This window comes from Oryctolagus cuniculus, chromosome 6 (assembly GCF_964237555.1).
Source record: "Oryctolagus cuniculus chromosome 6, mOryCun1.1, whole genome shotgun sequence".
NCBI classification, from domain to species: Eukaryota; Metazoa; Chordata; class Mammalia; order Lagomorpha; family Leporidae; genus Oryctolagus; species Oryctolagus cuniculus.
Window position 1 is genome coordinate 12,518,878 of NC_091437.1, and position 12,112 is coordinate 12,530,989.

At 53.6% G+C, this 12,112-nt stretch overlaps 1 protein-coding gene and 1 long non-coding RNA gene across 5 annotated transcripts in view; one reads left to right on the forward strand and one right to left on the reverse strand.

Moving 5' to 3' along the window:
* Nucleotides 1-4,033: 4,033 nt before the first annotated feature.
* Nucleotides 4,034-9,814, reverse strand: LOC138850128 (uncharacterized). The gene is made up of 3 exons (XR_011389660.1): nt 9,615-9,814; nt 7,958-8,130; nt 4,034-4,411 (listed from the first exon to the last, which is right to left on the reverse strand). It is a non-coding gene; the product is annotated as an uncharacterized lncRNA (long non-coding RNA).
* Nucleotides 8,377-12,112, forward strand: part of SNX24 (sorting nexin 24) — a 149,391-nt gene continuing 145,655 nt past the window's right edge. Inside the window, exon 1 of one of the 4 annotated variants that reach the window (XM_070076043.1) lies at nt 8,377-9,043. In XM_070076043.1, the coding sequence (XP_069932144.1) occupies nt 8,526-9,043 (518 nt within the window). In that variant the 5' untranslated portion in view covers nt 8,377-8,525. Of the gene's footprint in view, nt 9,044-9,278; nt 9,446-12,112 lie in introns of those variants that run through there. The other 3 variants (XM_070076042.1, XM_051844149.2, XM_070076044.1) reach the window with 3 other exon arrangements.

Genomic DNA, 12,112 nt, shown 5'->3' on the forward strand with positions numbered 1-12,112 from the left:
TTCCTGTGGCTGCAGCCCAGACAGTGTGACCGGTTAAGAACGCGGGCCTGCAGCCCACTGAAGTGAATCCTGGCTCCAGAAGCAGCGCGGTTGACTGAGCAGGTTGCTTTTCTCTGCAGCATAGTATCCTTCAGCGTCTCGTGGATGGCGCCCCCTGACTGATAGGAATTTCTTAGTAGTAGCAGGTGCTTAAGCAATACTGCACGACCAGTAACATCCCAGCCAGAGCAGAGCACCTGCAAGGCTGTTATTTCACCTGTCTTACAGACAGACAGCCTGTACAGGGCCCACCTGGGCTTAGACCACCATCACCACCCGCAGCCCCCACCCCTGGGATACTGCACTGTGGGAGCCTGGAGGCTGAGGGTCAGGGCGAGGGCTCCTTGCAGTCAGAATGGGTTTGTGTTCAGACAAGTCCTGGCCACACGGCTGCCCTGCTGTGGCTCAGTGAGTGCTGCCAGTAGAGGTTGGGGGCCTTTAAAGAAGTCTGGTGATGGAGGGGCCAGTGAGAGGAGAGCCATGACCAAGAGTCAGCCTACAGAAAGAGGAGACCCTGCAGCCACGCGATGCGAGGCCTTGGACCACAGCTGTGGGAGTGCAGAAGGAGCGAGGGTAGGAAAACCCCCGCTGTGCCAGTTTGACTCCTGATGCGCTCGTTTGCAGGCCTGAGAGAGGAGTGGGGCTGCTGCCTTCTCTGAACAAGAGCGAAGGAAGGGGTGGGTGGGTATGCGTGGAGCTGACAAGTTACAGGGTTCAAGCCTCAAAGCCTGCGTCTGTGCTGAAGAAATTAAGGGAGACCCGGGCAGACGGGAAGTCGCAGAACTGCACAGGATAGGGAGGAGGAGAGTCGGCTAAGGGGACTACTGCCGAGTGCTGGTGCTCAAATGAGTTTGGGAATCGTGGCTTTGCGAGGCAGCCAACTGAAGACGCATCCTGGTCTTCAGCCCGTAGCTGGCAGAGGCGGGACACAGGCCAGGCAGATGGGCTGGGAACATTGGCGGGTGTGAGACGAAGGGGAGAGGGGTTCTGAGATAAGAATTTCAAGAGTGAGGTTACTGTGCGAGAACGGAAGGGGACAGAGGTGACAGACGTGAACTGGAGGGTTTACACGCGGTGACGGAGGGACGGCAGGAGAGGGTGGCCAAAGGCAGCAGCTGAGCTCCGGCCATGGTGACACTACTCTTGCGTGTGTTGTTGCTTTAAGAAACAGTAGTAACTTCCACGCCGCAAGCAGCTGCCCAGGCCTTTCCACTGGGGTTATTTCTGTGGCGTTGCTGGGATTTGCTTTCGGTTTGCTGTGTCCTGGACGTGTCTGTCAGGACTGAAAAATCTGGAGCCTTTTGGTTTGCTAATACTGCTTTTATGAAGATAGCGTCTGCATACAGTCTGAGAATTACACTCGTGCTGAAGAGGCTAAATACAGTACAGTGGTGCTGTGGCCTGCATGTCCGGGCTTCCCTAGTCCTCTTCCCCGGAGGCAGGCTCTCTGAGGCTCAGCTGTCTCTGCCAACACTTTCTCTCTCTCTCTGTCTCTGTCACTTTATTTTGCATGGTCACTGTCTTACTCTGAGGTTTATCTACCCTTCCAATGAAATGATATTTTGTTAAATCAGTATTCAATATTTGCGCTATTATGCCTATACCAATATTGTTCACAGCTGCAGATTGCAGTATATTTAGTCATCATTTTCTTCCTTTCAAAAATACTAAATTTTATTTTTTGGAACTGATTTCAGTTTACAGGGAAACTCAGGAAGGAGGATGCAGTTCTGGGTCTAGCCTCCCTTAGTAACTTCTTGCGTGAGCACAGTACCTTTTGTGCAACTGATGAACCAACACCGAGGGGCTGGCACTGTGGCGCAGCAAGTTAAAACCTCGGCCTGCAGCACCGGCATCCCATATGGGCGCTGGTTCGAGTTCCGGCTGCTCCTCTTCTGATCCAGCTCTCTGCTATGGCCCAAGAAAGCAGTAGGAGATGGCCCAAGTCCTTGGACCCCCGCACCCACATGGGAGACCCAGAAGAAGCTCCTGGCTTCGGATCAGCTCAGCTCTGGCTGTTGTGGTCATCTGCGGAGTGAACCAGTGGATCGAAGAAACCTCTACCTCTCTAACTCTTTCAAATAAATAAATCTTTTTAAGAAATGAAGCAACATTGAGCCGTTAGTTTTTAGGGCTTCATCTGTTTTAAAGATTTATTTATGGATTTGAAAGGCAGAGTGACAGAGGAGAGAGAGAGAGATCTTGCATTCACTGGTTCACACTGCACGTGGCTGCAGCAGCCAGGTCTGGGCCAGGAGGGAGCCAGGAGCCAGGAGTTGCTCCCCGGGTGGGATGCTGGCATCGCAGGCTGCAGCGTAGCCCACTGTGCCGCAGCAGTGGCCCCCATCGAAGTGAAGTGCGTTCTCACCCGGATGTCCTCAGTCTTTGTCTGGTGTCGCCCTGGTGTCGCGCTCTCCTCTTCACCGAGACACTTCTCCCTCGCCTTGTCTTCAGTGAACTTCCTGTTTTTCCCTGAGCTAGAACAAGACTTGATTTTTTTTTTCCCCCATCGACTGCTGACTTCCGGGGCCTCCCCCTGGTGTCCCGCCAGGGCGCTCACAGCAGGCGGTGCAGCCCCGCCAGGCGTTTTTCTGAGCCCTCCCCTGGGGACCCTGTGCTCTGGGTGGCTACCCTGGGGCTTGCAGCCCGCAACTCCGGAGTTGCATTTGCCATTCTCCTGGGACGCCACCCCTGTATCCCTGGTCTAGTGCCTTCCTCAATCTTGGTTTATTTTCTCGTGTGGAGGAAGTGTGGTCTCCAGTAGTTTCTCTGCGTATGGCTGAAGACAGCGGGAAAACAAGCCTCAGAATGCCTGCGCCCTGTTACTGCCTGTCGCACGGGGAGGGGGGATCATGAAGGTCCCCTGGTCTCTCCCTGGCTCGTGGCTTCTGCTTTCTGTACTCCGTGTTTTTCTCATCTTGGTCTACTCTTTCATTTGGTGGGCATACAGAGCGTGCTGATGAGAGTGGGTATGATTTGGGGTTGGCTACTTGTTTGGGTGTCCCCCCGCCCCGCCCCGGCGTCCCATGCAGTGGATGCGCCATCCCCAGAGTCTCCTATGAAAGGTGCATGCTGAGTGGTAAGGGCTGCTGGATTAGGGCTGGAGGCAGGACCTAATCAGGGCAACTAGGAGGTGAGCCTGGGGGAGGCCCTCAGCTCCCAGGGTGTGAGGCTGAGCCCCATCCCCAGTGCCTGATGCAGCCTTTGTCAGGCCTGGCTCTCTCCCTAGCTGTGCTGCTGCTCCGCCTTGACCATGATCACCAGTCAAGTCCTTGCTGAACATTGGGTCCCTCGGTGAAGGGAAGGGTCGGGCCCGCAGGCGGGGGTGCAGACCGCGTGACTCGGAATTCAGCGGTCATCTCTGGCGCTAACATCCTCCTGGTAGACCCCGTCTGGAGATATTCCACGGGGACATCAGGCCCTGAGTGCACCGTGCAGCAACTGATGTCGCTGTGGGCACAGTCAGCCCAGGGCACACTCTGCCATCAGAACGTGCCAGCGGCCTGTCGCTGACCGGTTCAAGGAAGGCCACCCGCACTCTAGACCAGCCAGAGAGCCACACGAGAGACTGTCATACGAGGCTCCACCTCTGTAAGCTTCCCCACCCTTCATTCCTCCCAGCATGTGGAGTCGGCACCTCGCTTGCCGAGTGTGTGGCAAGCAGACTGGCGCATCCGTAACAATTCTGCAACCAGGTGTGAGGGGCTTCTTGTAACAGGGGCTTGTCCTCTGCAGGTTCTCGAGAGAGGATTGGGTGTGTGAGTCCCTCCCTCTCTCCCTCCCTCCCTCCTAGCCTGATGGCTTGACTGCCCCTCTGCCATCCTCTGGCCTCACTGGAAACCTGAAACAATGGCACCATCTGACCTTGAGACTGAACCTGCAAACTCTAAGTTGAAACAAACCTTCCTGCCTTCCAAGTAGCTTCTCTGGCGCACTCTGGTTACAGCAGTGAGAACACTGATGGTGGAGGAAGCCATCAGGAAGCTTCTGAGACTTTGTGTTGTCCTGATTTTTAATAGATAATTTGAGTACAGACCTGAAAGAATTTTCTCCGAGAATGCTGAAGACGTTGCTCCATTGTCTGCCGCCTTCCAGCCTGACTTGAGAATTCCAAAGGAATTTCCGGAAGGATAGCAGACTCGAGGGATCTTGCCGATTCTTGACTTTCACCCGGTCCTGCTTATTTTACCCAGCAACCCCCTGTTCTAAAGGTTCCTGTTGTCCTCTGCTTTGTGCTGTGCAAATCAGGTTGGTTTGCAGCTTTTCCAGGGCAGGTTTTAGGTTAGGATTTCTCGTGGGCTGCACGAGTTACTTCTCATCCATCTGCTTTCTGGCTCACGTACATGCTGTCGTCTTTTCCAGCTTTCCTGTCCTTGTGGGTTGAGAAAAAAGGAAAGGCTCCTTTGGTGCCATTGTTCTGCGTTCAGATCCCTATCTTAACCCAGAAGTCTCCCCATCAGTAATTTTACCTGCATTGTCCTGCAAGTGTAGCAAGATACTTTTATCCAACCACCACAGATGTTTCCCTTCATAAAGTACGCAGTATTCTTCTACACACCTCTCCTTCCCTGTGCGTATGCGAAACCTGTTTCAGGTGTGAAACTTCTGCCGTGGCCATGTGCATTTCACACTGTGCCACCGCTGCTGATTGCTCATTCAGAAGGGCTGTCCCGGTTCATTGCCCCATCTCTGGGCCCATCTGAAAGGTGAGACACCTCCTTGCTGTCATTTGCATCTCCATGAGCTCTGCCACAGCTGGGCATCTCTGCTCAGGCCTGCGTGGCAGCCAGCCTCCTTGATGGCCATCTGAGATGTGCACCCTCCTGTGCTGATTGGATCTAAGCTGTGTAATGAGGAAGATATTCCAGAAATGGTGGAGTAAGCTTCTGAGGGTGTCATAAAGGTCGTCATGCCCTGAGCTATTTGTGGGAAGCCAACTTCCAAGTGTGGGGCGATCCAAGTGGACGGAAGCTCAGGCCTCCTGCCAGTAACCGCATTAACTTGCCAGGCACGGGAGTGGACCAGCTTGGAGGTGGATCCTGTAGCCCAGCCTTGCAGCCTTGGCTGACCTCTTACTGCAACCTAAGCTCCCAGGTTTCTGACTGCCAGCCACTTCGGGAGACGGTATTAAACAGTTGTGCTTGGGAGAATTTCTTATGTATTCATATAGTTATGTATGGGTAACTTATACAAAATTTTTCCCCCATTTACATTTTTCAGGCTGTTACCTGTTCCTACTGTGTCTTTTTTTGTTGCTCCATTAGGAAAAAAAAAAATGTAGATATTCTTTAAATACAAAATATGTGTCAATTCTTTTGTTGCCCCTGTTGCAAATATTTTTCTCAGTTTATTGAATGTCTTTTATACTTTATGCTTTGATTTACATTAATTTCAACTTCTTTTCTAAACTATAATGTTTCCCTTAATGTCTTTGACATTTTGTATGTTATATTCCAAGAAGACTTTGTCTCCCTTAAGGTTGTAATAGTATCTTCCTGTATTTTATAGCTGTGTTTTTTTTTTAAATAGAGCTTTTTACTATATTTGGTAAAATTTATATTTTAAAAATCTGTTTTACTTTTCTTCCAAATGGATAGCCGGGTATCCCTGCACCATTTGTTAAACACCTGGTTTTTTGTACTCCTTTGGATTTGAAAAGCCACAGTACATTCACATTCACATTCACACTACATTCACATCTACTAGGAATCCAGTTCCAGCTAGGAGCATGCCTTGGTCCTTAGGCTAATTTGGCTCCAGGAACATACCTGACTGGTTCCTATGGCTTTACAGTGTGTGTTTACGTCCTATAAGGTAACTGATCTCCTCACTCATTTTGCTGCTTTTCCAAAAACACTCTGGCTTTTCATTTTCTAATGACTTTCAGAGCAGGCTTCTCGGTTAACTTAGTTTGTTGGGGCTGTGATTGTATTCACTTTATAAATCATGTTGGTGGGAACTTAGATCTTGTAAAATACCGACTCTTCCCATGCAGGACCATGACACCAGCACTGGAAGCCTCACCTGCTGCCCCCCAGCCACGTTAGCAGGAAGCTGGAATTGGGAGGGAAGCTGAGATCCAGCCTGGGCACCCTAATAGGGGAGGCAGACGTTTTATCCAAGTGGTATCTAACTGCCTCGCCACATGCCACCCCTAGTGTAAGGACTGCATAGCCGGCTTCCAGCAGAATGTTTGTATTTTACTTATATAAGCAGTTTGCTATTCTTAGAAGACGTTAACTATTCAGTGTGTCCGCTGTGCGTTAAGATACTTAGCTGGCCAGTCACGGATTGCAGAATCAGAATGACTCTGTAGCCAGAATGGGAGATTCGGCTGCCTGCTTTCTCCCTTAAGTGCCGCTCTTTTCTCCATGTATTTAGTTAGAATTTGGGGAGAATTTTAGCTCTTCTAATTATTAAGCAGTGATTTAATAATGGTTACTTACCCTCTCTGGGCCTCTATTATGCCATCTATACTAACTGAAATTGTAACAACACCAGATCTGGCTGCTGGGAGAGACCCTCCAGGAGACAGGCACCCACACATTGTCAGCTTGTGTGCCTTTTTAGCGAGGCGAGGGGGAATTATACAGAGTACTAGTGCACACAGCGTGTACGTTTCATCTGAACCACCTTTCATATCCACACAGTAAGTCTAGCAGGTGAGTGGTGAGCCATGCCATCACACAAGTATCTTTGCCGGTCCCTGGGAGGTGTCTGCAGAAGAACAGCACAGAAATCCCATCAAAACCTTGATCAACAATCTGTAGCTTAAAGATTTTGTGCCCACATAATTCTAGGCTACATTACCTATTTTAACCTCGCAGTTGTTTGGAGGGTCTTCTGCCATCTTCAACTATTAAAGATTTATTTATTTGAAAGAGTTACACACACACACACACACACACAGCGACAGAGACCTTCCTCTGCTGGTTCACTCTCCAAATGGCTGCAATGGATGGGACTAGGCGAGGCTGAAGCCAGGAGCCAAGAGCCAGGAACCTCATGTGGGTCTCCCCCATGGGTGCAGATGCCCAAGCACCTAGAGCCACCTTTGGCTGCTTTTCCCAGGCCATTAGCAGGAAGCTGGATTGGAAATGACGCAGCTAGGGCTTGAACCTGTACCCATATGGGATGCTGGCAATGTAGGCGGTAGTTTAATTCATTATACCACAACACTGGCCCCAACTATTAATTTTAAAATTAAAAATGGGCAGTTGTGGCTGAGTTAAGGCATCATGTGGAATGCCTGCTTCCCATTCAGTTTCCTGCTAATGTGTTTGTGAGGCAGCAAATAATGGCTCGAATACTGAGTCCGTGCCACGCAAGTGGGAGATCCTCCTGGCTCCTGACTTTGGCCTTGCTCAGCCCTAGCCATTGTGGGCATTTGGGGAGCGAATGAGCAGACAGAAGACCTCTTTCTCTGTTGCTCTGCCTTTCAAATAAATAGAAATGAATGGGTAGCAACAAACAAAAACAAAAATACTACCTCTTAGCTTTTGAAATTCCCATTGCATTTTATAAAATGAGCTACTGTTTGAGAGGCAGATAGATAAAGCTCCCATCTATGGGTCCACCCACCAAGTGCCCACAAGAGCCAGGCCTGGGCTGGGCAGACGCTTGGCGCTCTTTGCCCGTCTCCCACATGGATGGGTGCCAGGCACCATTTCTGCTGCCTCCCAGCAGGAAGCTGGCAACCGAGCCTGAGCTGGGACTTGAACCCCGGTCCTCTGACAGGGTGTCCCTGCAGCCTAACCAGCATCCTAAGCGGAGGCGCAACTCCGGTGCCCGCTGCATCTTCACAGACACAACACTCGCACGCGGGGTTGGGAAGCAACTTCAGCGAGACAGCGCTATGACGGTACAGGGCACAGCTGTCACAGCCCACCGGGTCTGTCCAGGTGAGCACTGAATGTACCTACGACGCTTTCGAGAACAGTCTCCCAGGTCCCATGCCAAGCAGGAGATGACAAGTGTTGGTTTTGTTGTTTGAAGAAGGCTCTTGTCCTGAATCGGAGAAAGGTAAACAGATCTCCCAGCGCAGGCGGGGTTCCCCAGAGGCGTAAAGGCAACCTGCAGACCGGGTCTGACCTGCGGGTGTGGAAGACAGGAAGGCACAGGCCAGGCATGGAGGGTGCTTTTCTTAAAGAATTAGTCCTCGTGTTTACTGGCCAGGAGGGCACACCCGCGGGGGCCGGGCTGGCAGGCGCACGGAGCAGCCCTGCAGAAGCACGCACGGGGGGGCCGGTTCTGCAACAGGCCGGCTTCCTCCTCGTCCTCAGGTCCCAGCAGGGGCTCTGGCTTCCCGGGCGAGGTGACCATCCAGCTCCTCAGCCTGGGTCCTGGGCCTACCTGGTTGAGGAGCAGGAGCCGGTCCCCCACGTGCCCTGCTTTTCTGTCTTTTCCGACTCTCTACCGCACCCTGGGCTGCGGGACCTCCCCCCCCCCCCGCCCCCCGGCGTCCTCGCAGGCGGGAGCCACGCCACATGTCGTCTCCCGTGCACACACCCCCGCACTGCCACGGTGTAACGCGGCCCTTCTTCACGGCTGAGTACTACTCCGCAGAACGGGGGGCGCACGCCGTGGTCTCCACGCACCCGGACGCGGAGCTCCGTCACGGCAGGAGCCAGCGGTGCGGGACGGGAGCGGGCGCGGCCAATCCCGGGGCGTCCGCGGGGCTCCTCCGCAAGGCCGGCTTCCCGCAGGCCGCCGCCGCCGCCTCGGACTCGGGGCTGCAGGCCCCGCCTCCCGCGGCCCCCGGCACGCCCAGGCGCGGCCCGCGGCGCGCTCCGGCGTGCGGACCCCGCGGCGGCCGCGCGCAGCCTCGGACCCCGCGGGCGCCGGAGCGGGAGGCGGGGCGGTCGGGCCGGGGGCGGAGCGGCGGCCGCAGCAGCCGAGAGCCAGCCCGGCCCCGCCCGCCGTCGGCCGGCCGGCTGGCTGGGCCATGGAGGTCTACATCCCGTCCTTTCGCTACGAGGAGAGCGACCTGGAGCGGGGCTACACGGTAGGCGCGGGCCGCGGCCGCACGGGGCCCGGGCGCCGCCCCGGCCGCCCTCTCCCCTCCCCGGGCCGCGGGCGCTCGCGGGCCCCCGGGCCCTTTCCCGTGGCGCCGCGGGCCGGGCTCCGGGGCCTGGGGGCCGCGGCGCCGGGGGACGCGTGCCGGGACGGGGCGCCGCGCGCGCCCGGGAGCCCCCCGCACGCCGCGCGTGTGTGTGTGTGTGTGCGTGCGTGCCTGGCGCGGCCGCCCCTGCGTCGGGGCGCGCGGCAGGTTCCTGCTCAGCCGGCGTGAGCGCGGCCGTGGGTGTTGCACAGGTCCCGAGTGGGGCAGGTCGGGCCCTCGCTGGGCGGTGCGCGGGCGCCTGGGCGCCTGGGCCCGCCCCTCTGCGTCCCCCAGGTGTCGGCCCAGGTGGGTTTCCCGCGGGGTCTGGGCACCTGAGCCCTGCCCGCCCTGGCTTCAGGGGGCCAGCGCCTCCCTCGGGGCGAGAGTTTATTCCCACTTGTTCAGAAGAGCAGGTGGGGCTCGCCTGGAAGTCGGGTCTCAGGTAACCCCAAGTTTTCGCTCTTCTCGCCTGTACCTCTTATTCTTTGACCTTGCTGATGGCCAAGGCCGCGGACAGAGTGTCACACAGCAGTGGTGCTCAGGTCCCGGCGGCTGCAAGGCGCTTCCTCATTAGATGTGAAGTCAGGTATCTGCTCTGGGCCGGGCTAGTTGGCTAGTTCACCTTTTTCAGTTAGAGACCTTGGGCGCTGCTTCAGACGCAGAATTGGTAGGTGTGGCCGTGCTGCTTTGTTGACTTATTTTTAGCATCTGTTGGCATCTAGTGGATCTGGATATTTAGGGTTGGGGAAGGATGGCAGAGAGCGGTCTGAATTGTGTTCACAGCCAACTCCTTCATTTCCTCTAAATATTAATGGTATTTGGTGGCTGTGCATCTGATGCCTTTGGTTTTCAGAGCAAGAACTAAGCCACCCTCTCAGAGAGATTTAGAATGAAGAGCAGTGATTAGAAGAAATCCAGGGAGTATGTGGGTTTTTTGAATTAGATACACAGCTGCGTCCATGTGTCCCCTAACAAGTCCTTACTTAAAGTGCTTTCTCTGGGGAGGCTCCTGTGCTCAGCACTGTCAGAGACTTACATAAACAGTCCTAGCTAGCGTGGTAGCACGTGGGCGAACCTTAAGGGTCTTGTTGAAAACACTAACACCTGCAGCCCTCAGGGCTTTGTCCTTGGAGCTTTATCCCAGCCTCTAAGCCCAGAGCCTTGGCTGTCTTTCCATCTCCCTGGTTATGTCACCTGTCCAGTCACGGAGGCCTGGTGTCTTGGAGGTGCACTTTTTGGGATGTGAAGATAAAGGGGCTCCCAGTTAGGGGCCAGGGTCTTCAGAGCAAGGGTGAAGTCGGTGTGAGTGGGCCAAGCCCGGAGCACTCAGGCTCGCTGCCCTGAATTCGATTGTTGGCTTTCTCCTCCCCGACATTATTTTATTTGTGTAACGGGTGTGTGCCAGTCTCCAGGTTCTGATCTGGAAGGAGTTCTTTCTGTGTAGAGTTTGAAGGCTGCCAATGATGCTACGACAGTTGCTGTGCTCTTTAAAAGTTTACATGCAGGGCCCGACGTTGTAGCATAGTAGCTTAAGCCAAGGCCTGCAATGCCAGCATCCCGTGTTGGAGTTCCTGTTGCCTCACTTCCAGTCCAGCTACCTCCTAGTGGCCCGGGAAGAGCAGTGGAAGATGGCCCGAGTCCTTGGGCTCCTGTACCCACCTGGGAGACCCGGATAAAGCTCCTGGCTCCCTGGCTGTTGTGGCTATCTGGAGACTGAATCAGTGGATGGAAGATCTCTCTCTCTCTGGGACTCTGAAAATTAGGGAGAAAAAAAATCATATTTTAAAAAAAGTCTGTTAAGCCGGCGCTGTGGCTCAATAGGCTAATCCTCCACCTTGCGGCGCCGGCACACCGGGTTCTAGTCCCAGTCGCCCCTCTTCCAGGCCAGCTCTCTGCTGTGGCCTGGGTGTGCAGTGGAGGATGGATGGCCCAAGTGCTTGGGCCCTGCACCCCATGGGAGACCAGGAGAAGCACCTGGCTCCTGCCATCAGATCAGTGCGGTGCACAGGCCACAGCGCGCCGGCCGCGGCGGCCATTGGAGGGTAAACCAATGGCAAAGGAAGACCTTTCTCTCTGTCTCTCTCTCTCACTGTCCACTCTGCCTGTCAAAAAAAAAAAAAAAATGTCTGTTAAGATACCTTCTGACATGATAGTTTTCCTCTGGGAATTTACGAAGCAACTGTTAGATACTTTGTTCCTCTAAGTAACCGATTTTCTAATTGTTTCATTCAGTGATTCATTCAACAAATATTAACTGAGGGCCTGCTGTGTGTTTCTTTTGTAGGTGCCATGAATATGGCAGTAAGTAATAAATAGTTAAGCTTTTAAAAATGCTGGAATTTAAAAAACAATCCGTTTCCTAAACAGGAAACTGGGAAAACAGTGTACACTGTAGTGTTAAAATCCCTTTTTACTTTAATGATTGTGTTTTTTGTTTTGTAAATCACATTCTAACAAAGTCTGTGACGTTAAAGTGGAAGCAGAAAGTTCCCTCCCTGTACATAGTCTGTGCCCCCATGGACACAGCAGAGATGTGTTCGTGGAGGTTTTTCATTATGCTATGAAAAGATGTTGGTTTTTAATAATAAGTATGATAATAAGCTTTTAAAGAATAAACGCAGCTGCCATCCAGTGACTTCCCGGCAGCATCAGCGCTGTTGGGACCAAGACTCACTCCTGCGTGCCGTGCCAGTCCAAGTGCTCCACGGTTTGTTCTCCTGCCTGTCTGTTGGTGGCCATTGGCACCTGCTTCGAATTCTTAATGACAAAACCCAATAGTAAAATAAGACATCTTTGTTCCTATTTAAATATTTGAAAGGCTGAGAGACAGAAAGAGAAAGAAATGTCTTCAGTCTGCTGACTCACTCCCCAGATGGCTGCGTTGGCTGGGACTGGACCAGGAGGAAGTCAGGAGCCAGGGATTGTACCCAGACACTTGGGCCATCTCCCACTGCTTTCCCAGGTGCAGTAGCA